The 27,301-nt window shown below is 40.3% G+C and overlaps 1 protein-coding gene across 1 annotated transcript in view; it reads right to left on the minus strand.

Annotated features, from left to right (window-relative positions):
• TRPC6 (transient receptor potential cation channel subfamily C member 6) overlaps positions 1–25,350 on the minus strand; it is a 113,720-nt gene extending 88,370 nt beyond the window's left edge. Inside the window, exon 1 of the mRNA XM_052812918.1 lies at positions 24,790–25,350. Coding sequence (XP_052668878.1) covers positions 24,790–24,932 — 143 coding nt within the window. The 5' untranslated portion in view covers positions 24,933–25,350. The remainder of the gene's footprint in view (positions 1–24,789) is intronic.
• Positions 25,351–27,301: the final 1,951 nt, after the last annotated feature.

Genomic DNA, 27,301 nt, shown 5'->3' on the forward strand with positions numbered 1-27,301 from the left:
CCAAACCTGAAGTCCCTGAAATGCCAGTTGTATTTGTGATGCTTTCCAAGAAGCGCATTTAAAAATACTGTACCTGACATCTTAACTGGTGAACAAACAAACCTTTTGCCCAAGTATTACACTGGGCATATGTTGGGTCTGGGTCTTCCCAACATAAGTAAAAGGATCAGAATCAGCCTTGTGAATGAGAAGTAGGACCTATTTTAATTGAAAGTTGCCCCAGTTTCTTGCAATGTGTGGTAAATATTGTAAACTTTAAACAAATGCCAAATGTGGGAAGATACTTCACACAGCATATAATTAATTATTCCATTTCTAATTATTGTGTCGAGTGAGATGATGCCTTAGGATGATGATGACGATAGGCCCTAAACAAGAGTTTTGGTCATACTGAAATGTACATTTTAGAATAAAGAAAGCATAGATAGTACCTGCCTCACTAAACTCATGCTAGGTTAAGCATGTCAAGAGTATCCATTTGCCCCGAGTTGAAAAACTTCACCTGTTGCAGAAAAACAAATAATGATCTCTGTCTGGTTCAGAAACCCCCAAAATCAAAACTAGATCAACTCACAGTATAGAAATCCTTAATGAAAGCTCACAGCTTGTAAGTGTACTACATATCTTGAGAAGTAACTTCAAAATAGAGAATGTTTCAGTGTTGTTCACACTTGAAGGTCACCATTAACTTTCCGTGAAATTATTACACTTTTAACTGAAAAAATATAGCTAAGAGAGTACTGAATTGCTGACAGACTAGTACTTACGGTTTTCAGATTCAGAATAAATTTTGACAAAATGCACATAAAAAAATACTGCCACGATCATACACAGGCAACTGTATCAAACTTTGAAGCTCACATTAGCAAATTCATTTTTAAGTCTCAAAATTAGAAATCTCATAAATCCAGTGTCAGATACAAAAAATGAAAGGCATTTATTTTCACAGTAGTTATAATTGCCTATACAATAAGTTCCTCATTCTAAAATTGATGTTACCAAAAAACCCATCCATAATCAGAAAGACTAATCTTCATGATTATAAAAGAAATTTACTATTTGGAGGGCTTTTCATGTATGAAAAAAATGGCTTTTTAAAGTTCATAATAATTTGGTTTTCAAATAAAATGTTTCTCAATGTTGTCCATCCATATAAAATTTGTTCAAACACTGCTCCCTTCGCCAAATCAATGCCATAAATAAGGGTGATCTCTGGATGGTGTAAGCTGTTGCAAAACCACTGATCTTTTCCCAGTTATGTTGACATGCATAAATGCCCCATTATCACCATAATATTTATCTGTGTCTCACTTAATTGCATTTAGGACATTGCCTGAACCACTGTCCTGAGGAATTGTTTTTGTAAATTGACAGGAACTCTAAAGATAACCATAAAGATGCCTGAATTGTCATTAAAGAAAGTGGATCACAGTAAAGTTATTTTTTTGTAGTTTTGCAAATTACAACACCACCCCTCACAATACACACACACAAAAAGCAGTTTAATCAGGAAGAATGCAAGTTATCCCGGTAATCGGCAATTCATGCAGACTTTCAGCCTACACAACAAGATGACAACTAGTAAATATCTCGAGAAGTGCAGAAAACAAATCACATGTTTTATAACTAGAAAAGGAAGTCTTGCCCAAGTACAGCAATACTTGATCTGCAATAAATAAACTGAAGAGGTGCTAGATGGCTAAATTAAGCTGAAACTTACTTCTCTAGAACCTAAAGCACAAATTTCAGGGTGACTTCAGGAGAGCTATAAGGACTACAGCACCGGTGTTCCCATCTTCACTGTCTGTTGTCTGTATGAATAGCTGAAGTTGTAGCAGTAAATACTTCAACAACTTGACTACAGCCAAGATACACTCTGTTTTTAAACACTTCCTCAGATATATTTAGGTTTGGTTTTTAGCACTTAAGCACTCTCATTTGCTCTTCTAAATTAAATGAGTGGCTGATTTTTTTCCTGTAGTCAGCAGTCCTCATTTTCAAATTCTTGTTCTTCAACTAGGCATGAAATATTGCGATTCTCTCCACTGACTCTACGGTCAGTTAACACCACTACTCAGTGCTGACATGTTTAAATTGTCTCAGGTAGCAAAAAGAAAGCATCAGTGTTAAATTAATTCTCATTCTAATACCTTACAGTTGATAGAACCTCTTAGCAGATAAAGTCCTACCACTCATCTATGCCAAATCATCTTTCAATCTCTATTTATGCAAATTAACTCATGTTTTTAATCCCCTTTTAAATTTGCAAAACTGACAAGAGCTTAAAAGCCTTATAACATGCTTTATAAAATCCACATACAGGAACAGATTAGTTCAATATATGTATAATACCTCTTTGCCGACCCATCCTTCTAACATATCACATGAATACTGTTTACTAATGTTAAATACCGGAACTTAAAATTTCATGTCTTGCAAAATTTCTAACTCATATTATCATCAACTTGATTAAAAGACTCATTCATATTCAAATAAATACTACAGAAAATTTAATTTATTGCTTCCCAATGTAATAAACCATAGAAGAAAAATTAATATTAGCATAATTTAAATGATTTAAAAGCACAGAATGTCAGAATCATGTTCATGAATGTGATGTAAAATACACACTAGGAAAATTAAAACAGTTATTTTAATATATTTAACACTGTCTTTTTCTCTAAGCTCTGTACAACGAAAATACCACATATGTGAAACCAGAAAAAAATATTTTTGTAGGAGCATAAGAGTAGTAAGATATCAGAATGGGTTCTTTCCATTTCCTCTTCTGTAGCTAAAGTCTAAGTTCATAAAAGAAGCTCTGTGTTTTTCACTTAAGAACACACTTTAGTTCCATTAAAACCATTAAGACTTAACCACAAGCTCAAGTGCTTTCTGAATTGGAGGAGTCTTAAATATGTGTTCAACCTTATGGGCAGGCTTAGATAATTTAGATTTTCATATTAGTTCCACTGCTCCCCACCTTTTGTGTACAGATGAATTCAAAAGCAAAAGAAGGTTCCACAGAGCTGTGATTCAAGCACATAAAATCACATTTGTCAAAATAAACTAATAGTTGTTAAGTGCCTTGTAGTCATCTCAGTTTTTAAACTACTAACAACAATCCTTTCATGCTTTCCTGGTCAGAAATTAATCACTGTTCTGCTTGAAGGGAGCCCCCCCACTCAGAGACAGCCTCAGAAGAGGCAGCAGCTTCTGTAACACTGCCTGCCCCTTTCCCAGGCCTGGGGTTTTTCCTCCCCAGACAAAAAAATATCTCTGGCTGGCATCTGTGATTAAGCAGAATGCAGAAACAGGAGCAAACCAAATGGACAACTGTGGCACCCTCCATTTTAACATTTGCATTATAAAGCTACTGTTGCTTTTGTCAAAATGGATTTTATGGCATTCTGCTGGATTGCATCTTCAGTACTGCAGTCCCACGTTTAGTACGTTTCCCTTTAAAAGTTCACAAACCGCATCTCTCATGCTTCAGTTGCCAACTTCTTCAACGTACGTTTCTTTTCCAATATATAAACAGTATTTAACTGCTCTCCCTATTAACATCATGACCCACCAGCAGTCGGTGAGCTCTGCAGAGCACCGTCTTTTCCTAGACATAATAACCTGGGGAGTTGTACAGATAACAACTTGTGTTTGGCAACTGCAACAAAGTGTGAAAATATTAGCCAGTATACACTGAAACAGAGGAAATAAAACTGATTTCAGGCTTGCAAACAAGATGCATCTGTGACAACACTTCCTAGGACTCTAGCTTTTCCCTTCCCAACTTTATGCCTGGTCAACATAAAAACCCAAGTCTCTTTTTTCCTTCCAGACAACAGATTAATATCAAGCAGTAAATATTTGTATCTTTAGCTCTTGTTTGAAAATGCCATACTCTGACTGAACTTCTCTGCCTATGTTTGCAATCACTTACCAAATGCTAGAGCACAGCACTTAGCCATATTACTGCAACAACAAGTGCTTGGGCACCGAGAAGACTTTCTGCTTCAGACCTTCTGTAAGCTTGTATTTAAAAGCTGTGATGCTAGGACACACCGATTCCCCCTAAACTCATGCTCAGGCTGTCCAAGCCTTTAAATGATGTCAACTGGCAATTAAAAGATAGGAATTGGCATGCGGTGGCTAACATCACATTTCAAAAACTAACCCAGACAAAACAGTTCTGTACGTACAAGGTGCAAAATAACCCTTGCTCTGCATCCCACAAGGCTGGCTACCTTGGCCACCCCTTTTATGTACCTGTGAGACAGAGACATGATCCTATCTTCTCCCTGACCCTCTCAGCATCTTTCAGTAAGCCTGCCACAGGGCATTCTGGCAGCAGTGCCATACATTTCCTTAGCTCAGAAGCTACAATGCCCCTCAGGAGTGCCATGGGAAGGGGAGAGAGAAGAAACTCCTGACTGCCTTCACACAATTCATAGCCATGTAAGGTCCAGCCACCATCTATCTAATCATGGAACTCTTCAGCAGATGCGGAGGAACCTGACACTATGTTGACAGGATAACACAAGCCCGTGGTGGTGTTGCCAAGAGCTGTGCTGAGCTCTCGCTGCCTTGATCATTTAATGACAAGGGGTAATTTCCTTTAATTCCATTTAACGCCACCTATTTTCAAAAAGGGGAAAAAAAGGGAACGTATATGACTGTATGCATATATTATATACATATTTATAAAAGGAGGGAAAACAAACACGTATCACACAGTACAGTTTAATGAGCTCATCCCAGCCATTGAATGTATCCAAATTCAATTGTAATACAGCAATCCAGGGACCGCATGGGGAGATTCAAGCACAGGGTGAAACACTGGCACAAAATTCAGACCAAACTCACAAGGTCACCTTTTCTTCCTTTTCCCTGTTCTCCTAGTGGTATGAATTATTTCTGGCATGAGTCGGACACAATTTTCACCATTACCTTTAGTACAATTTGTTATACAGAGTTCCAGGCAATAGCGTACGGTATCAGCAAAAAGGTCAGAGAAACACAAAAATAATCTCCAACAGAAGAGCTGGAGACTATTAGAAAAAGGATGATAAAAGTAATGTAAAATGCCCTAACAAGACAACATTTCAGCTAGCTGCTTCCTCTGCTACTTGGTCAGAGAAATGGTGCCAAAGGTAAGAAGTCTAAATACAATACTTTCACTTTATTTTTGTAAACCTTTATTAATTTTTCCTATTCACATTCTTTATTGCTTGTCCTAAACTGAAACTACTGGGCATCTTTCAAGAAAAACATGCAGAAAAATTAAGATCCTCAGTAGAATAATTCTTATCCTCTATAGCACAGAGTTGACAATAAAAACCCATCAAGTTGCAAAGTATGAATTCTAGGCAGAAAACAATGTGGCAACTAAAATCACCCCAATATATCCACATGCAATGCAAGTGAAGATAGAAGAGAGTGGAAGAAAATTAAAAATAGTTACTTGAATTAGGGAAAATACACCTGCATGGTTTATCCGTAAAACCTATAGTGTACAACACAAACCAGCGAGCCCATAACAGGGATATGGCAGATCAGCATGCCCTCCAGTCAGCACTGAACTAACACTCTAACATAGGAATAAACTGTGCTTTAATCATACTTGTCAGCTTCTGGACTGTAACCAAAAACTGAGTAATTCTTTTACCCCCAGGAGATCTATTCAGTCTCTATTTATTTCTTGAAAATCTGACTATTAACATCAAATGTAGCTGAAATCAGTCTAGCCCACTCATCACCCATTGATGATAATTGTGTCTGATGTTTTCAGAGAACTGCAGCTATGAAATATAACAATCCTAAGCTGTCATCAAATAGCATCAATTTCTAAGTATAGTCCCTAAATTCAGAGTTCTTCATGCTGAAATATTATTGAGATCCTATTCTTTTTAAATATATCCTTCCAGATATCCTCCCTTGTATATCTCTCACTGATCTTGACCTCTCATGGGTGAGGGCTCTGAACTGAAGAAAATTGCCAATAAAATAAGGATGGGAGAAAAATATTGACTTTAACATTATGGATCCTCCATGCTGAATACAAAAGTCTTACGTGATTGAAGGAGAACTTAGACTAATATGGTAAGTTATGAGTGATACGAAATGAAAGCCATGTAAACAACTGATTAGGAAAATGACAACCGACAACCTCAGGACTACTCAGAGTACAGGAAAAAGCACTAAAGGTCTTTTAAATGTCTGAAAAGGAAATAGCAATAGGAGAACCTGTTGGAATTAGATGAGTGACTAGGGTGTGGTGACACAGAACTCCCTTCTGCAGAAGCAGCATGGACACGTTCTGCTCAGCACCTGAAGAAGAACAGAAAATAAGTTGTCTGTGCTTTGCAAAAAAAGCAGAAGAGGATATAACTATACTAAAGACAACAATTAACCTAGAGATAATTGTGTTTCCTATAAAACAGATATGCAATAATATATCAAATACAATTCCAAAAAGGTAATGGGGATGATTATTCTAGCAGTCGCATTTGACTGATTAGGGACCTTAACAGGTTTATCCATTTGTTCATTCATTATACTCTGTAACACAGTGAAATGTGTCCATCAGCTAATATGAATGTTGGCTGAACCAAGTATTTCTACAAAACGAAAATTTCCCAGAAAAGCTTCATTTGTAACTCAACCAATGATGAAATGCTGATGCTAACTAGCAACTCTATTTTTTAATAAGGTCAGAGAAAACAATAAATCTAAACCAAGTTCTCCTTCTTGGATAAAATAAAGATTTCCACAATAATTCCAGTTCCAGTACAGGAGACATTTTTCTTTTTCCTCCTCTGCTTGTGGGAAAATAAGAAAATGCGCGTATCTATACTCTTCCTGCATCTATGTTAGGAAGGAGTCATTTTCATTATGTAAACGTGATGTATTGCTAATTAAATGGAAGAAGCAAGGCAATATGATAAAATTTACCTTAAAAGTGCTTAAAAAACAAAGTGGTATTGAACAAAAAGAACAGCTGAGTGGTGTTACCCAAAAGAAAACTAAAAACAGTTAAGAAGCATGAAACTGAACTCCATGAAAACAAGGAGGGAGCAGAGTTATTTCTGTAGATGTTACCCATTATCTGCTGCACAGTAGGTTGCAGAAATATGCATTCTGAAAAAAAAAAAAAAATCCACTAAAAATCAGCGCAATATAGCTTTAGGATAAACAAGAGTCACTGCAAAAGTGCTTAGCATTTCAATGTGTGCTTACATAAAAGGGAAAACAATGTTAAAAAAGTAATTACTTTGGTTTACTTCTAATAACTGTAATTACTGTTATTAAAAAGTAATTTCATTATTCTTGATGATGGTGTTTATTGTTCCCTGCTATGCACAAATAAAGTACTTGGTATCCCAATCTCAGGAACACTTTTAGTGAAAACAGAATTGGTGGCAAGTCACAAACGCAATTCCAGCAGGAAAAGATCATTTGCCTTTCTCAGACCTGAGATGTAATAATGATTCCAATACACAGCACAATGTAAGAGAGAGACCTGGTTTGATAGATCAAAGACATAAAATGAGACCCTTAACAGTTACTGTTACTTCCTAATTGCAGAATATTTTCCTGTGACATTTGTAAAATGTAAAGAACCTTCTGCCCCCCACCACTACTCAAAAGTGAGTAAAAAGCCCTGGCATCCACTGAACACTGTGCTGCCTTTGATCCCACAGAATAGAAGAAATCCCTGAGCTAGTATATTTGACAATATCATTAGTCGTTGTAGCTGTCCAGTTAGGTAGTAATAATAGAATAACATAGGGAGGCTTTTACAACCACTTGACAAAGACTGTTATTATATCTAAATGGAAATCAAGAGGTTCACTTTCACAGTGGAAAAACAAAGTTTCAAAATGCACTGAAAAAACCTAGAGACCATTATCTTCAAGAAGAAACCCAAGGAACAGACAGAAGAATGGTTCCGACTTGCTGACATTTTTCTAGGAGGTAGCAAATGTGGATTGAGATTTCTGTTCTGCCCGAGTTGAAACAGGTCTTGCAACTTGGTCTTTGACACCCCAGAAATGTACCTTACTGCTAAATAATTCACTACGGTACAATAAAGAAATGAGAAATCTTCCTAAGGGGTATTTATTCAAACTGACACATAAAAGCAGATGTTGGAGCACTGACATTGTGGTGCAACGGTAAATACCAACCAAAACCAGTTCTTACTTAGTTCTACTTATTATCAAATTATACTGGTTTTGCAACATACCCTAGAGAAGAATTATCATTTAATTAAAACTTTTAATTACATAGAAACATCATCCTTTATCACTTAACACTAACATGCACAAAATTTAGTGAATCAAAGCAGAATAACAATGTAAGGCATTTTTTAGTGTGAAATCGCGTGTACACTAGCAGAATTAAGACCCATACGACGTCAGTTCTTTGGGATGAAAGGAAACTCTTCTGCTGGAGAAATAAGCTAAACCAGGAGAAATGAGAATCAAAGTGGCCTTTTCATTTATCCAGTGGTGAATACAGGTTTTGAAAAGCAAAAACTTTCAACAGGAATTTTCCTTGCTTGTCTAACTGTCTAACTTCACTTACCAGATTTTAACCAAATATATTAAAATGAAGGGGAGAAGGGGAGCTTGTGTTACTTGGATCCAAAACTTAATATTGTGGAGGAGAAGAAAGCATTCATATGGTTACTTTGTAACACATCTGAAATGTACCACTTTGCATCAGCTCCACAGAACAATTAACTATGTTTTCCTAATGAAGGGAGACAGAATTGTAGTTTTGGTCACACTTGCCTTGCCTGGGCTGGTCTCCTGAGAGAACGCCATTGGCCAAACACAAACACGCAGATACACTCTGAATGCTGCTGCCTGCCAAGGGAGTAACGTCATGTATGCATTACAGGAAAGAGAGTTCAGCAGAGACCTGAAACTGTCCTCTATACGGTCAGCCAGGCGGCGGGGAAACAAAAGCAGTTAATATTGAACTGATTCACATATGATTTAGGGTGTCTCCAACACGTCAGAGTTGTTAAACAGTCTTATTACAGACATTGGAACACTTTGGATCACAAAGTAAATGGTGAATATTTCTGAAAAAAGTGTTGTCAAGATTTATTTGGCAAAAAAAATTTAAGTTGTAACTTTTTTAACCAGTAACGTTCCATGTGAACAAAAATTCCAAACTTACTTAGCTTTCACTTTTACATAGGACTTGGGAAATTGGGAACACAGTGTTCATATATATTCTCTATTGGAAAAATGAAATTGTTCTGTTTTGCCAAGTCTATGAGGTGACATCTCAGAACAAGGCAGGGGCGGGGAAGAAAAAACCCACACACTTGCAGAGTATTACTTGCAATTTTTGTTCATTTAGAAGTTTTTTTACCCCATGATCCTATTGTAAGTGTTATACTACATAGTATCTGGAGCAGCAGTAAGCCTAGAAGAGTGAGGAACAGAAACAACCTCTGGGATATAAAGCTAGTCTAGTCAACATATCGTTTCTCTGGATGCTGCATATGAAAAGTGTCACGAAAATAGTTTCGCGGTCCCTCTCCCCCAGTCTGCAATGAGCAGTTCCAGGGCATGAGAACATACAGCAGCTTCAGATGGATTTGCTGTTTTCTGGAATTGACCTTGAATTTTTAGGAAGATGTTGATTGATGATTGGAGACAGGTGGCAAAAAAACATTCTTACTTTGTACATCCCTAACTTTCTGCATTCCTTCGAAACATTCCTTCCAGTTACATCATTTTTAGCACCTTGCCTTTTTTTTGTAAGGTATTTACTGCCTCTCATGTTCTCAGAACTGACGCTTTCAGGTATACATAGCAGCAATAGATGCTTTCTTGTTGTCTTCCACCTTGTGTCTTAGTCTTGAGCTCAGGGGTTACTAAGCAGAGCAAGAAGTAAGGTGACCCTACTCTTCAGCCAAAACTATTAAGAGTTTCCCAGGTTGTGTCAAATGGGATTACGCTAACTTATTCAGAACTTCAATGGGATCTCTAGTTTTCAGTTTCCCATAGGATAGTAAGTGATGAAATAACAGCTTGCTACACTGATGCTAACAGTTCAGAAGTTTAAAACCCCACACCTCACAACTGAAGGTCTCAAATCGTTCTTAAGGGCGAAGTCTGGTAGATTGTCAGGTGATTCAGTCTAGTGCTGAAATGTATCACCCCATTATTGCAAATACTGCAGTGGGTATCACATTCTACTAATGACCCGTTGCCTACGTTCAGGACAAACACTATAAGTATAGCAAAGTGTGAACATGCCCAAGGAGCATCACAGAAAAATAGGCTTACCTAAGTACAAACAGGTGGGTATTATGCCAATAAAGTTGCAACAATCTTGACTGCTACCATTACATAGTAGGGCAGTACAACCCCAGCAGGTACAGAGGCAGGATCCAAACTCAGCCATCCCCAGGCCCCTTACAAGCCAAAGAGCAGCAGCTGCCTGCTGCCAAGTCCAGCTGTGAGCTTGCAAAGAAGGAGACAATTGAATTTTCAGGCGGCATTCAGCACTCCAACTCTTGTTCCGTATTTCTTAAAATAAAAAGCAGCCAGCCATACTGTGCCACTGTCCAGGGGCTGTCTGGCTGGTAATTCATATTTGGGACAACATTCCTCCTCTCCCAACATAATGTTGATGTATTTACTCCTCTCCCAATATAATATTGGGATATTTTTAAAAACTATTCCAGATAAAGTAATAAATACTCAGAAATTACCTCTCACTCAGAAAAGACATTTTGCTGCTCCATCTCTCATGCAATTCTGATTCTCCAAAACTGTCCTCATGTCTCTAAATGAGACTTGTATTGTTGGCGTCTTTCAGCCTTGAGGAGAAAACGGCATGCTACCCTATGATTAGTAGTGGGCAGGATCCTTCCTTAAACCCCAGGGACAGTTGCTAGCCACTTGAAACAAAAACCTATATACATGTAAATAATTTGTGAATGGAGGAAAATAATTTTGGGTGAACATTCAGGTCATAAGATATTGAAAATGCAGACTTCCATTCATTCCTGAACAGAAAATGATCCTGTTTTCTATGTAAAATTTATGCAAATTTTATGCAATTAATGTTTTACAATTTTAAATAATTGCAGAGCAAAATCTTATTTACAACTTAGGTACATTCTCAAGTTCAGCCTGTACTAGCCTGCATGCAGACTGCAGAAGCATTAAATTAATTAAAGGTTATGTCGGTGAGCCATGCGTGTAACTCAAGAGGACAGAACACGATCTGACATTACAGAATGTAAGTAAACAGCCTTCATTGTAAGAAATTCTATTTTGAGACAAAGTTACATCACCACTAACAATACTACTTTATCTATGCCGACCAACTGAAAAATCAGGAAACAGGAACTGAAATTCCGCAAAATCTTTTGTGATGCTTATGGACTCTATCATTACAATTTATTTTTAAAATAATCAGATTTAATACTTTTGCAAATTGTAAGTGAAGTTTTTAATGAAAATGAAGGATTACACTCTAATTGCTTAGCTCAAATTTTAATTTAAGATCTGAAACAAAATTCCTTTTGTTAAAACATAAAGCTGTTAGGTCTATATATCATGTCCTTCTTCCTGCTTCTGTTCACTAATGCAGTGCAGATGATTAACATGCAAAATATCCCTCCTAATTCTCTCAAAATTTTCTCTCAAAAAAATTAAGTCGATCCAAGTTTTGTGTAGTTCAGTAGGCAAATGTCAGAAAATCCATCCATATATATATACATATCAGAATTTAGCCTTGGTCAAAGAATTACATGCTGGTTTTCACTGTATATCACATATTTCTCATTTCTATAGTCTGTTCCTGAAATCCATCATCTTTTCTTCCTTATTTAAACTATCGATTATTGATAGACACTACAACACAAACAGTGAAACTCAGAACAAAATATATATTCAGGGATATTAAAGACTGAGGATAATGTTCTCCACAGGCATATGAACACAAATCCCACTGAAGTTAGCAGCAGTGCATCTGTGTGTTGTGGACTATAGATCTGCTATTCATCAACAATCCTTCCACAATATTTTAGTCACCAGCATGATTCACCCAGTTCTGAAACAGATCTAATGAACTAGCCCCTGAGGGGGCCTGTCTCTTTCACTCACTACAGAAGGAGACCAGACCACGAGGTCAGTCTGGATGCTTCATTTCAGACAAATCCCTCGGCCTCTCCTACATTTGTTACCATTCCTGCCACCCCAGCAGCAGTCTTCAACTAAGGGAAAAGCCTGAAGACCACCGCCGAGATAAAAGCAGGTATCAGCAGGATTTCCACCTTCCAACCTCAAATCCCGTGTCTAAACCAAAAGCAAAAGAAGATGGTAAAGTTCCTGACATTTTTGCTAAACGTTATAGGATTTGAAAACAAACCATGGATGGATGTGGAGTTTCTGTCAATCCTACTATGCTTGATCCACAATATGCAATATCTAGGACCTGATCTAGAAGTTCAAGACTCATGAAATCAGGAACTCATGAACTCAAGAATATGAAGCAATCAGAAGTTGTTCATATTTTACCAACACTAGGAGACTTCTCAAGTTCCTGCACCTTCCTGTATGCATCCATGCATGCTGTCTTTGAGGTGATACCTGGACATGCACCAGCCCACCCACCCCACACTCGAGTTTCAATGAAAAGGAAAACCAGATAGGAACTGCACCATATCCACCCACAGTGGGCCCCCGTATTTCCCCTCCTCCTCGCTAGGTACCTTCATGCCTTTTCCGGCCTTCTGGAGGTATCAAGACCTGCATGCTGGGAGTCATTCAGTCTTGTCACAGCCAGAGGTCAGAAAAAGCACACAGATACCCAGCAGGGCTGCTACTCCTGTACCACCACCTTCCTCACTGATTCATGGAGACATGTCACAAATCCTGCACGAACTGAAGCTGGTTAATCCACAAAGAATATTCTTTCCCTTTAAGGTGTTATCAATGCTTTCACTGATAACTAGGGAAATTTCTGCTGTTTTTTCAGATTTGATGTAAAAATCAATAACTTAGAAACCTCAGGTCATTAAAGATCCTCAGACAGCTTTGTAAGACTAAGAGGCATTAGCCTCGCTGTCTCTGTAAATCCCTGCCTAGATCCTTTTTTAAGTTTCCCTTCCTGTTATGTATTAAACACAGTTGCGGATTTTAGGCTGGAAGTGGCTTTGGGGTAAGAAATCCCAGAGTATATTTTATATATCAGCTTGTTAGGTAAGATCATTATTATTTTATCATACAAAGCAGTGCTGAAATTTCACTATCACATCAGTTGCTGTTTACCTACCAATGTGCTCACATCAGATGTTGCTAAATGATTAAATAGCTTTCTGACTTAATCCTCTAAAATTCTTTTCTGAAGTGGAGAACATTAACTTCTACCGCTTTGTACCGTAGGCAGTGGTTCATTCTGCAGACCTTCTAGAGATACTGCTATTGCTGACTTTTTTGTTAGCAGTGCTCTACAAAATGTTCTAAATAGAATAGACTGTATCTTCAGAAACATACGTTCGTTCCTCTCCCACTCTAATTTTTGCTTGGTTTATTTGTTGCTTAGATGTCAGTTCAAGATACAGCTATTCTTCCTTCACAGTAGTGCCATGTTGCTGTAACTCCTTAGCCTTTCCTGGCCAGCAAGAGGCTAGCACAGACTTTCACCCTCACCAACCTCTATGGGACTCAGAACAGTAAGACAGACTGCAGCCCAAACTTTCCAGTGATGTTGATGTTGTGTGCTTTTAGTTTTTAAGACCCTGAAGTGAGAATGCCAATGTGAGGCCACACAAAATATCTAGTATCTTTGGAAAATTCCATCCCCACTACCAGAAAATGAAGTTGTATTAACTAGCTTTTGTTAGCACTACCACACTTCGATCCCATTTTTCCTAATGTTCATTGCATTTTTCAGTTCAGATTTCTACACTTACAGAAAGAGATTAAAATAAAATAGTACATTGTAAGGGGAGAAGTATGATTCTAAGACTCACTTGAGAAAGCTATGAAGGCAGCAGTCTTCAAAAACTGTCTTGAGAAATGAATGGGAAACTTGTTCTTAAAGGGAGAGGAAAATAAGGGCTACAGAGGGGAAGAGTCATTGCTACCATCCAGCAGCCTGCTCTTTGCATCTAATTTGTCAGATAATTTAGTGAGAGCAGGACTTGTACATCTCATGGAAATTTTAGAAGTTCTACTGCAAATGTCTTCAAGCATCCCACTGCACCAGAGTTAATTTTATTTCACCTCCCTGGTACAGTAGAGCATGTTGATCTTATACAGTGCCTGAACCTTCCGAGCAACCATCCTAGTCCATGTGCTCCTACAGGACAGAGGAAAGCAAAAGCCAGGCAGCTGATGTGGTATAGCGTGCTGGTTTTGCTGGGATAGAGTTAATTTTCTTCATAGTAGCTAGTATGGGGCTACGTTTTGGATTTGTGCTGAAAACAGTGTCGATGACACAGGGATGTTTTCGTTACTGCTGAGCAGTGCTTACACAAAGCCAAGGCTTTTCTGCTCCTCACCCCACCCCACCAGCGAGGAGGCTGGGGGGGCACAAGGAGTTGGGAGGGGACACAGCTGGGACAGCTGACCCCAACTGACCCAAGGGATATTCCAGACCATAGGACGTCATGTTCAGCAATAAAAGCTGGGGGAAGAAGGAAGGGGGAGGCATTCAGAGTGATGGCGTTTGTCTTCCCAAGTAACAGTTACACATGACGGAGCCCTGCTTTCCTGGAGATGGCTGAACACCTGCCTGCTGATGGGAAGCAGTAAATGAATTCCGTGTTTTGCTTTGCTTGTGTGTGTGGCTTTTGCTTTACCTATTAAACTGTCTTTATCTCAGCCCACGAGTTTTCTCACTTTTACCCTTCCGATTCTCTCCCCCATCCCACTGTGAGGGAGGTAAGTGAGCAGCTGCGTGGTGCTTGTTTGCCAGCCTGGGGTTAAACCATGACATGCAGGTAGATCCATGAGCATACAGATTCATCCTTCACTTCTGAGCTAAGAGAAGCTTGAAAGTTCTCACAGCATGGGATTTCCCTTTAAATAAGTGCCACTAGTATTATATACATTTATATTCACTTCTAAAAAGACTCCTCTCCCACATGTGCCCAAAATAAAGCTCTATAACCTTTAAATTACCATTTCAAAATCTTTCTATACTTAATATATTTGCATCATAGAAGGTTTACTGGAATTAACTATAAATTAATAAATCCAGCAAGAAAAAAAAAAAGAAATATATCTTCAACTCATGTATAATCCAACAAACTTAGCAACTGCAGGTAATAAACTAGAAATTTCTAGTACATGTGATATATCATTAATAATTTTTAAAAAACACTTGAAAATTGAAAGTAATTTTGAATTAGCTTAAGGAAATAATGCATAAAAACAAAGATTAGCAGAGTGGAACTAAACTAATATAGAAAATAAATTATTGCATTGCAGAACAGAAGGGAAAATTGGTTTATAGTGTTCAGTCATGAAAAACAGTTGGTTAGGAACAATTCTCAAAGAAGGTCACTGTGTTTGCTGAAAGGATTACAAAAAAAAAAAAATCAATATAATGGTTCTGATCCCACATAAATCACTAAACATGGTTAGAAATTCACAGAATGTGACCGTAAACATTGGCACATACTGCAAATGGTTAGAAAAAAACCTACAACCCACTATTTTAACTAATATCTGGATTTTTCATGGCGTTAAGTTCCCTGTGTGGTGGGACACACATCTCTCTTGAGCTCAGCTGTTTTGTGTGGGATGGACGCAGGAGCCCACTAAGTGATCAGATGTGTCAGACACTGTCCCCATCACAAGCCCCCACTCATAAGTGTGCATCTGCTACGTGTTACTCGGCATGTGTGTGGGCACGCGGGGAAGGGAAGGCACTTTCCCACACCATGATTAGCAGAGAAATGGTAATCGTGACGTTCATGGCATGAGTCTCAATGGCACAGACCTTCCGAGCTTCGTGATGCCAGTTCCCAAAGCATCCTCCCACAAACTCTACCTCAGTTAAAAGTATTTCCTGGATTCATGCTGGTGTGGTGGTACCACTGTTACATTCTCCTGCAATGTGCCAGGTGCTGTAGAGGTGTTGAGTTGACACAATCCACGATTTAAAACACTGCTGTTGTAAGAACCGTGCTCTCTGTTGCCAAGCACCCAGTGGCTGGAAGGCTGAGAGCTGGACTATGTGCAATGCGTCTGTTTGCAATGTACTTCAAGAGCCTTAAAATAAGCACCAAGTATTGGATTATTACCACTTGGCAGGCCTAAGATGTGTACACAGAGTAGGACTAACAAAGTTTAGCAGTCTGACCTGGCTACCTGTTCTAAAAAGGGGAGAAAAATCATGTCTAGAACAGCTGAAACATGTACACCGCAGGCAAAAATCTTACAGAAGAGAAAGCAAATATAAATCACTCCTCAAAGATGAGGGAATCCTCCCTTTTGAAAGGCTTCTAAGCAATCAGTCATCACTCCTAAATTCAGTCAATGTGCACGACAGGAGAAACCCAGACCAGGCCAGGAGGAAAATCCACACAACTAAGCGTCCATTTGAACTAACGTAAGTGCTGACAGAAGAAGATGGGAGGCAACAGACCAGCCCTGTAGTCCAGCTTGTCAATCTCCTGGGCACGTACCTATCTGCTAGTCGAGCTGATCAGGATGCATAAAAATAATGTTTCAGGAGTAACCAGGATGGCTGTGGCTGCCAAGTCTTTTCAAAACCTCCTCAGTCTCCAGCTAGTTACTGTCTAGCTCCGAGTTAGACACTGCCTGCTTGCACGTGGTGGGTCCCTACACGTCATGGTGAAATCAAGGTCCTCTCTTTTCAAAGTAACAAGTCAACTGGCTCCATAGTAGTTTGCCCTTATTAGCAGCAATTAACCAGCATCTCATTAGAAATATATGAGGTCTCCTGTGCAGCTCAGGGATTAAAACCTTCCATGTGCACAACTGCTGACGTACCACAACTGAGCCAAGCGTAAGCCTGTTGGAACAGCTATTTGTGCACGTGGTCAGGAGGGCCTGCTGCTGCTGGTCATTTACAACTGAGTCAATTTGTAATATGAACCTGCTAAACACCTGGGCTATCCAGCAAAACTCCACTACCTTCAATAGACCAGGACTTAACTCAAAAGAATATGAGGTGCCATTTGTAAGAGATGCACTGTTTCATTCAAGATTTGGTAACAAAGCAGCAAAGTTTCATGGAAGTTCTCCAGTCTGAATGTTCTGTAAAATTGCTAGCGCTGCATCATACAGACCTTGTGATCTGTACTCTGTTTTTGGGGGTATTTTTAAATCCAATTTGCATCAACCATGATCTTTAGGTTCATGATCCTTCTTTCTAACAGCATGGGAAGGCCTCACAGACACTAAATAATTTTAAAAACCCCTCAGTTCTTTAATCTCCTCGCTAAGATAAATACTGACAGCAAACCCAGTATTTAAGCAATTTCTAAGGGCAAAAAAGAACTCCAGTCACGTTCTTCTGAGCTGGCAGTGGGCAAGGTTGGTTTTGTTTTTAATTAATGATGTATAAGGGAGAACATTAACAGCGGTATGACTGAGGGCACTACTGAAGGAATGTTTGAGCAAAGAGGCGGGCATCACATCTACTTCTTGGTGATTCACGATTATTATCATTATTACTATTTGTCGTTTTTATTTCATCACTACTATTCCACGTTAAAAAAAGTGGCCCATCCACAACAAAGCCAGCAAATCCACATCCACAACACTGCCATTTTGTCAAAATTAGTAACTTTTTTTAAACAAAATGAAATTACATTGAACTCTTGCAGAAAAGAAGCTATCCACATGCCCCACATAGCTTTGAGAACCCACCTAAAATGACAATTCTTAATATGCAGTTCCTCTTCTACTCCACTTACTTGGGGTTCTTGTACCCAATCTCACATTTCATTCCTAATGCCAAAGCTTACTTTTTTTATTTTTTTTTAATATTGACAAATGTTTATTTAGATATGTTATGTTGGGCAGGACGATAAAGCTGTGCTGTCAATTGTACTAACAGTATGAAAAAGTGTAGTTATATAGAAATGTTATAGAAAATAAACCCAGACTTTAATTAGTCATCTTCACATTATATTCAATAACTTCTATTTTGCTAAAAATATTATACTTGATTATGTAAGTTGTCATTGCTAAACAAATAATAGCCGTTCTACTGCAAGATAAAAATGTTAATCCATTCCAGAGAAAACTGCATGTAATTTAATTATCACTAAGCTTTTTGTCCACATTTAATTTTCAAAACTTACATTTAAATACTGCTTATTAACTCAAATCCTTTAAGCCTCCTGTTGAGTAGGCTCTGAGCAAGTGTCTACACTCACAAGTATGTGCGCAGACATGTATGTAAGACTCACTTTATGCACTTTAAGATTGAAGCCCTTTGCTAAGTCATTGTCTTGCACTGCATCACAGTTTGAGGTATGAAACCAAGTTATAAAGAATTTGATGAATGTAGTTTAACTGCCAAAATTTTCTTTTGCTCATGTTTGCAGAGCTGGAAAGTCTAAACACAGCATGATGAGGTAGACCCACCATGCCAAGTCACCTTTATTTGGGGATACTGATAGCTGGCAGGAATTCTTCAAGTAGCCAGTTATTATAACCTTCAGCTTCTGCGGTGGCAAGTGCTGCTGGGAGGGTGTTTGACAAAGAACACACTTGTTATTAACATTTACAGTGAAAAGTATGCCATATACATCCCACACATTTCTTAATCACTACTCACCTTCCTCATGCAAATTTAACAATTTACTTATATTCACATGGAAAGCTTCCAGTTTTATAAAATTAGGTCCCACAGGGAGGTGACTTTCATTTGTTCAGTAACTACATAAGAGTGATCCACAAATATACCCTTTTCTTAAGAATGGGTACAAATAAACCTACAGAAATACTGCAATGGGTCAAGCAAAGTTGATTATGAAGTATTAGCATAGGAAACCATTCAGGTAATATAGCTGACCAAAAGAAGTTCACTTTCAAATTAGTGAGCATATGCAGTGAATACAAAAGTGCTTAACAACAAATCCTGCAAGTCTTCACCAAAACTGAACATATGTGGTTCAATTCACCTTTGAGAGCTAATTTTTAGGCTGTGTACCAGTTTCTGCATAAACTCACTGTTTTTTCAAACAGCTTCAAAGTATAAAATGATCTGGTAGAAAACTCCATCTACAGAATACTAAGTCTGCCTCAGGGATGTGCCGGAACAGAGCATGTTGAAGACCACCAAACCAGCACCTATCCCTGGCCACTATCATGCACTTTACGGACTGAGCTGCATGGGTAAGCTAGAACAGTACTCACTAGCAACAGACCTCAGCTTACCAAGGTGAAATAAATATTGCCAGTCTGTTTTGCCGGTCTTTTAAAAGAAACCTTTATTGAATGTCTTACCCCCAAAAAACACGGTTATGGTTTCTTTTTCCTCACTTCTGATGAGGCAGGAAACATCAGACCATGTGATCAATTTTTTTTTTACTAATTAGCCTGTCAGGCTGAAATATCAAAATAAATATATTTCTTTTTGATTTAAAACAAAGTATTTGTTATTCTTCATTCAGATTAAAAAAATGTATTTAGGGGAAAAAAAAGCAGAACTCAACATTAAGCATATCTTCGGTTCGAAGTGAAGCATTCTGTTCTAGATACTTGTAGGAAATGCAGAAGGAACTACACGCTGGATTTTCAGGGGCTTGGTAATAATGGTGATGTTCTTTTACCCAAGATTTTGGGGATTAAATTCAGTCACCCAGAATATGAGAGACCCAGACATGGTTTTCCTGTGTCCCGTAGGAAGTAGGTCCATTAGTCCTAATTCATAGGAAAGTATTCCATCCACTAGGCTATAAAAGGAAATGACCCCCCCCCCATACTAACTCTTGTACGTTTTTGCTATCAACAAAACTATTGCAACATATTTTCAGAGGACATAGCATCTCAGCAAAGAGACTAGCTATCTGAAACACAGCTGCCACACTGCACAGTACTCCCTGAAGAGATTATGTCTAATGAAGAGTCTGGAAGATAATTTTACAGGTCATTTCAAGCAAGATAGTTGAGGCTGGAGATAAAAATGATGTTACACCAACAGCAGAAACTGCTGTATTGCAGGGAGGAAAGAAATTATTAAACATTTTATTTAACAAAGAAAGGGTTTTAAAGTACGTATTGGGTTTGATAGTGCTGAGAAACACTTGATCTGAAAACCACAAAAGCTGAGGAATAATCTACGCCTCAAGGCAGTTATGCACATCAGAACCCTTTTTTCCCCTGTTTTCATCTGATAATTTGTGTGCCTCATTTACTTTACAACTGACATTTTAATGCATAATTATCCTTCCTCACGTGTCTAAGAAAACATATTTATTTTTCAGCATGCAAAATATTTGAAAGTATAAATAAGCAATATAACCAGATGTCTGACTGAATTAGTGTATTCTCACTAGTTCAGTAAGCTGACAATCTGTTCTTCAATAACAGGGAAGTTTACATACAAGTACTATCACGTTCAAATCCCACTGCACATCAGCACTCAGATTTGGGCTTAGACCTTAAAATGCACTTTCCATCTTGTTTTAAACTACAAAACCGGGCTCTTTGCCAATGAAACACTTGTACAAGAGGAAAAAAAAAATGTATCCACATTTTTGTACTTCTGGAGGCAATCTTCTGTCATGTATGTCACAATGTCTTTTTTGATACATTAGGGGTGAAACTTGATGACTAGATGGAAGGCGACTACTAGAAAGAAAGTGTTTACTTGCATATCATTTCTAATATACAATTATTTCATTCTTAAAAAGTAGCCTTAACTTTTGGAAACCATTGAATTACAAATTCTGCAGATAGCCTGAAGTACGTTTTTCCTCCCAAAGGTTCTGAATTCAAAAGAAAAGCAAGATTTTTCAGCACAAAATCCCATTAGAATTTCATTTTGCACCATACTGCAAATAAAGGTAAGAGTCTTCTATCCACTTACTGCCAAAAGACTGTGTGACCCTACTTGGCACGGATGATGAGCCCAAGGTACCTTGCTGAAGTCTTGTTTGCACCAAAGGTAGCAGCTACCTCGGACACAATAAAGCTGTTCTTCAGAAAGAGTGGTACTGAATTCACACTCATTTCGTACGATGCACGTTGTTAAGCACGAGTACTAAAACTCAGAGCCTCGAATATATGAGTAAGTCTGTCAGGTTTCTTGCTACTCACAGAGTCAGTTAACATTGACAGGTTAGTATTTCAAATGTTTTTCCAATGTACAGGTAATTTAATATTTAAGCATACTATACTGTCTCAGCCTAAATATAACAGAATAACCCAATCAGTGCTGCTGAACTCATTGACACAACATCAAGCCAGCTGGGCTGATCACTGACAATTATTCTGATTTTTAATGTGACCATGCTATTCTGCAATTAATGAATCATCTGAAAAATCACCTGGGGTAAAAAAAAAAAGTAAAAAGGCAAATTCAATGTCTTTTATTAAACAGACAATTATTTGCTGTTATAAAGGGACTGGATATCAAGGGTGAGGAGTAACACCACTGAACTAAAGTAGTAGTTTGATGGATTAGGGCTTTATTTACAAATACAAGAAATAGTTCTCTTAAAATGTTTTGGTTTTTTTTATTAGCCAGCCACTAAACCACTTAAAGGCAGTCACAAAGCAACACATGAAAAACATGTTCTACAAACAACACATGCAATAACATCAGCATAAGCACTAAATCACCACTTGAGGAAAACTATTCCTTGGTATCAGACTACTTTTCAAGCAACAGTCACATGCCGTATTACACCAGTAAGCGTGTTACCCTCTCAGTAATGTTTAAAAGGAGGTACACTTCAGCTTTTTTTGGACATCAGCTGTACTCTGCCTTACTGTTTTGCATTAATCACCATCACATGAGATGTCCTTGGGGCATTTTTGCACATGCAAATGAAGCCTATCGTTTTCCACTTAGTTTGAAAAAAATACCCTTAGCAATTGGATATACCAAGAAATACTCTAAGTGAAATGTAAGTAGCTTTAGTTGAAACATTTTAATACATCAAGCAATGTAATCTGGAGGGTTATTTTCTTGTGTTTGCATTTAAGCACAGACGTACCACACGATCTCAAAGGACACGTAGCTCTATCTCAGTGGACAGACCCACAGACCCCATGGTTTAGACTCGTAATCCAATGAGCACCAAAGATTCATACAAGGACTTCAAGAAAAAAATACAGCATCTGACAGCATGACCAGCTCCACATTTTTGGAGAAGTAGCTAAAGAATAAACACTGGCAAACCATGTATGGACAGACTTGATAAGGCATGCACACTGAGTCCAAGTAGATTCACAGCACATGAAATACTGATTTTACATAATTTATCTGTCAGGGTAATACATGCCCTTCATCAGCAGTATCCTCAGAATCTCCAGAGATCTTATGACTCTACAGATACAAGGTAAGATTCATACATACTCTCTACCATAATAACATCAGGAAATACTGGTCATGTGAGGATTTTCAAATACAGTAGAGAAAAGTATTCTTACTGCATGTAGATGACAAAGATTATAAACAGTATATCCTAAACATGGGCCATCTGATTATGTTCTTGGCCATATGAATGCCACTAGTAAAATTAATGATTTCTGTCTGAAAAGACAGATCTGCAAAACGTACCTAAAACATGATGTAGGTGGAATTTAGGCAGCAACATTCAAAACAGTGGTTGCGTGTAGGCATTGTCTACAGGCGCCTGTGAAGCCGCTCCTTTCCACATACAGAGAGGTCCCAAAGGACAGCTTCCCCATGCCTAACGTGCATGTAAGAAACAAGCACTGCCCACTAAAGCACCCTTTGTAGTAGCAATTATATAAATTTGAGAAGGGGCACTTTCCTCAAATTTATACCCACCACATGTATGGGGTAGTTTCTGTCTATTCTCTCAAAGACTGATGGAAACACTTTCTATCAGGGAAGGACTCCAGGGTTCTGGACCTACCTGTACCATAGAATCAGTCATCTAAGGCCTTGACATGGCATAATTGGAGATAAATTCCTGCATTTAGTCCTACCTACCCTGGTTCTACAAAGCAAATTGATTAGGATGTAGGCTTTCCTTATAGCCACTGTGAGATGATGAGAAGCAATCTCCACACTCGTGTGCTGGACCAAGAGCCACTAGCACAGGCTTATACTGCTGAAGTGAAAATATCAGCACCCCACAGACCTTGCAGTTTTTGTTTTAAGAGATGCTTGGAATCACTTATGCAAGATATATGCTCTCATAGCTGCACGACCATTCTGAATAAGTACATGGCAAAGGAACTTCAGAACCACGGTACTAGTTCAAAGCTGAAGTCCACTAGTCAGAACCAATCTCTGAACTAACCATCATGAGGTTTTTTCTTCAGAAAGCATTCATTAGACAAATGCATTCATCTATTTTGAGGTGGGGTTTAAGTCCAATGTGCAATAATGTATATTCTTACAGATACATGAGCATACTGAATTACCACTCTAAAAAGACACTTAGGAATAGCAATACAGCAGTGAATTCTGAAAACTCTGGTTGTTCTTAGCTGAGTTTATAAATAATCAAACACTGTGAGTGTTGCCAGTTTTGTTGCTGTTATTCCTTTTCTATATGCAGGCAGTTGGCAAGTGGCTGCTAAGTTTCTCACAGATAACACAGCAAAAATTAGGAGAGGTTGATAACTGGAATTTACCAGTTAAGCAATAAAACACAATTTGTACAAAAGAAAATACACATCTTCTGGTAATCACCTGAGATTTTAGGACTCATCTCGCATTGCTTAATACCCATTTTCCCCCTCTGTGGGATAGCTTCTCCTCAGAAGCATTAACAAGTGGTAATTACAGAAGTCATGCTGACAACACATAACCAGAGGGACACTGTCAACACTGAATGTCAATTGACCTGGATGTTAAAAATTGCGGTTCCTGGAACCTTTATAATTTAGGTTTCATTTAGTTTTTATTGCATATGTCTTACACCCTACTTTAAATGGTAACTATCTGGCAAAACTTCGAGAATGAAATTACCCGAGGCTGGCTGATTTTGACAAAATGCAGCAATGAAGGGATTATGGTTTTACGAACGCGCCGGTAATGGGCACTCTCTCTGTGGGAGCAACGGATCGTAGGAGTTAAAATTTCTGTAACTGTATTAAACCCATTAGACACCGTTAGTTTTAAGTACAACCGACGCCTCTCGCACCTCTCTCGGCAGCGAGCTGAAGCTGTCCTTCGCCTGCCTTACGGCGGGGCAGGTACCACGGTCTGCGCCGAGGAAAGAGACCTCAGCCAGCTGGGCACCGGGGTGCTGCTGCTGCTCCTCCGTCTTTCCCCGACACCGTCACCCCGCTCCTCCACCGGGGAAGACGAGGAAAGACGACCGAGTCCGCACCGCGGCTGCCCACGAGCGGGTCCCGCCACGGGGGCAGCGGCACCTCCCGCCGGCCTCGGCAGCCCGCCCAGCCCAGCCCAGCCCAGCCCAGCCCCGCACCGCACCGCACCGCACCGCACCGCCGGCCACCCCCCCCCCCCCCCCCCCCCCGCTGCCCGCCAGCACCTGTCCCGCCGCCGCCGCCTCTCCCCCTCCGGCGGGCGTTAGCGCGGCGCCCGGCGCCCGGCCCGCTCCGCGCCCGCGCAGGCAGGGAGGGACCCCCGGGCCCGGGCGGCGGGACTCACACGGGGTAGAAGGCGTAGGGCGGCAGGGCGCCCTCCTCGCACGGCTCCGCGTCGAGCAGCAGGTAGTCCTGGCTGTCGTTCCGCCGGGCGCCGGCCGCCGGGGAGCTGCCCTTCCGCGGGGCGTAGGGCTGCGCCTGGCTCATGTTGTCCCGCGGCTGAGGCGCCCGGGCGCGCAGCGGCTGCCTCAGGGCGCCGCGGAAGCAGCGCGGAACCGGCCGGGGCGCGGCCCTGCGGATCGCTCTCCTCACAGCGCCGCGTCCCCCGGCGGAGGGAGGGAGGGCAGCGCGGCGGCCCGGCTCGGCTCGGCTCGGCTCGGCTCGGCTCGGCTCCCTCCGCGCCCGACCCGCCGAGCCCGGCGAGGGGCCCCTGTGTCGGCCGGTGCCGCCGCCGCCGCCCGCCGCGCCGGAGGCGAGGCGCAGCTCGGAACGGGGGCAGTAAAGTTTGCGGCGCGTCAGCTGGCGCGGCCGTCCCCGGCCGGCGGGAAGGAGGCGGGAGGTGGGAGGGCGGCGGGCTCCGCTCGCCTCCCCTGCGGGGCTGCGGTGCCCCCTCCGCGCCGCCCCCGCCGTCCCGCCGCCCCCTCCGGCCGCCGCCCGGTCCGGCCGGCTCCGAGCCGCTCCTGCCCCGCCCCGGCTCCCGCCGCCGGCCGCGCAGCGCCCCGCCACCGCGGGGCTGGCGGTCAGCGGCCGCCCCGGTGACTCGCCCGCCGCCGCGACACCGTGTCACCTGCGCTTGCACGGTGCCGCCTTCTGAGGAGAGGGGCACGTACCCGTGCCCCAGAACACCCCCCAGAAAGAGGGGTGATGCTCTAAAGACAGCCTCGGCGGGGACGGCGCTCACCTTCAACCTCTTTGTGTAAAAGATGGCCCGCGGCGGTCTGAAAAAAATGCCGCGCGACTCTTCCCCGAGGGATCTGGCAGGACCGCAAGCGTGCAGCTGGCGGTGAGCTCCCGCTGTTCGGAAGCAGGAGCAGGTCTTCCTGCTTTGGTTTTTGGCTTGGAAATACAGCCTGTGCTGCGCTCGTGTCCTTTCACAAACGATGTCCATCGGTTCCACAGCAGGGCTTGTGTTTATCACCTCTAATAATTTCAGATAAGAGAAGGGCAAAATATCACCTTTCTTAGCAAAAAATAGTTTTGCAGCAATAACGCTTCAGCAAAACTCAGTCCGCTTGCATTTCTCAGTTCCGCTTCACTGGCAGCACCTTGTTTGGTGATATTCTTATTTTACTTACGTAGATTGAAATAGCTTAAGTATACTAAAATAATTACAAACTTTTATAGGAAAAAATGTAAGGCCCTGAAGAAAGAACATATGACCTATAGGCGTCTTTTGCATTAAACTTAATAGACTTGCTATTTCATAAGGAAATATTTATAACTAAGTGTTGTAAATGTACAGTTAAAAATGAGTGCATCCAGCTAAAATCTATCCCTCATCCCCGGCCATATTCACACATTGAAACTATTGCCAGTGTTTGTATTTGAATAGCGCACAGCCCTTTGCTCTTCAGGCATGCACACCTTCCCCTAATCTGGTGACATGCTGAGAAACTTAACTGGGCAAACCCCAGCACGATCATTTGCAAAGCATGCAGGCAGGCTGACGTTGCTCGTGCTCTCCACCAGCCTTTGCCAGACCATGGTTTTAATGACTGACTGAGCCACTGAGACTTGTTTCACCTACTGAACTACAAGAGGAGGAGGTATATAAAGAGATTCACAGCTCTCTGAAGTTATAAAAGTATTTACATGGTCTTTACGTGAGGTTCAGAAATACCTACAGTCAAAGGTAATTCCACAGGTGCTCAAAGTTGCTGAAATTTCTTTTGTCCTCATAGTTATGGCTTTTAAAATTAGACTCCAATGGGTTTTAGAAATCTTCCTTTCTTTGCAAAACATTTTTTCCTGTTAAAGAATATTTTATTTTAAATAGGTTTAGTAGCAACGTTACCATGTGTATTTCATAGTTCTCATGCTAATTCTTATTTCATATTACTATAAAAACAGAAATTATAAAGCTATGTGCAGGCTTTGCATGTGAGAAATATGGTGTTGATAATACCTCATATTTTTATTGTAAGAAAATTGTTTGCCAGTAACAGAGTACTTTGTGATGGGAAGGATTTTAATGTGTTCCACTGCTGTTGTGCATAGCCATTTCATTTCACTTGTCCTACTCTTTTATGAGTAGGTTATGAAGATATAGTGCTTCTTCACTTAGTCTTTTTTGTATATTCCCAAAATATTTGCAGCTATTTTTTTATTTCTCCATTTTATTTCAAGTGCTCTATTTGATACTAGACTGATGTCTCAAACCCTCTCTTCTAGGTCCCTTTTTTTCCCCCTCTGTTCTTCCTTGCTCACCCTCTGGTATATTTACTTCTTTTTTAAAACTAATACCATCCTACTTTGCTGATGGGCTATCAGATCCTTTGATTTCAGAGCCTGCTCGGCCACTTTGCTTTCTTCTGCTGCTTCCTTCAGTCTTCTGCTTACTGTTTGAATGCCCCCAG

This window comes from Harpia harpyja, chromosome 17, assembly GCF_026419915.1.
Source record: "Harpia harpyja isolate bHarHar1 chromosome 17, bHarHar1 primary haplotype, whole genome shotgun sequence".
Classification (NCBI taxonomy): Eukaryota; Metazoa; Chordata; class Aves; order Accipitriformes; family Accipitridae; genus Harpia; species Harpia harpyja.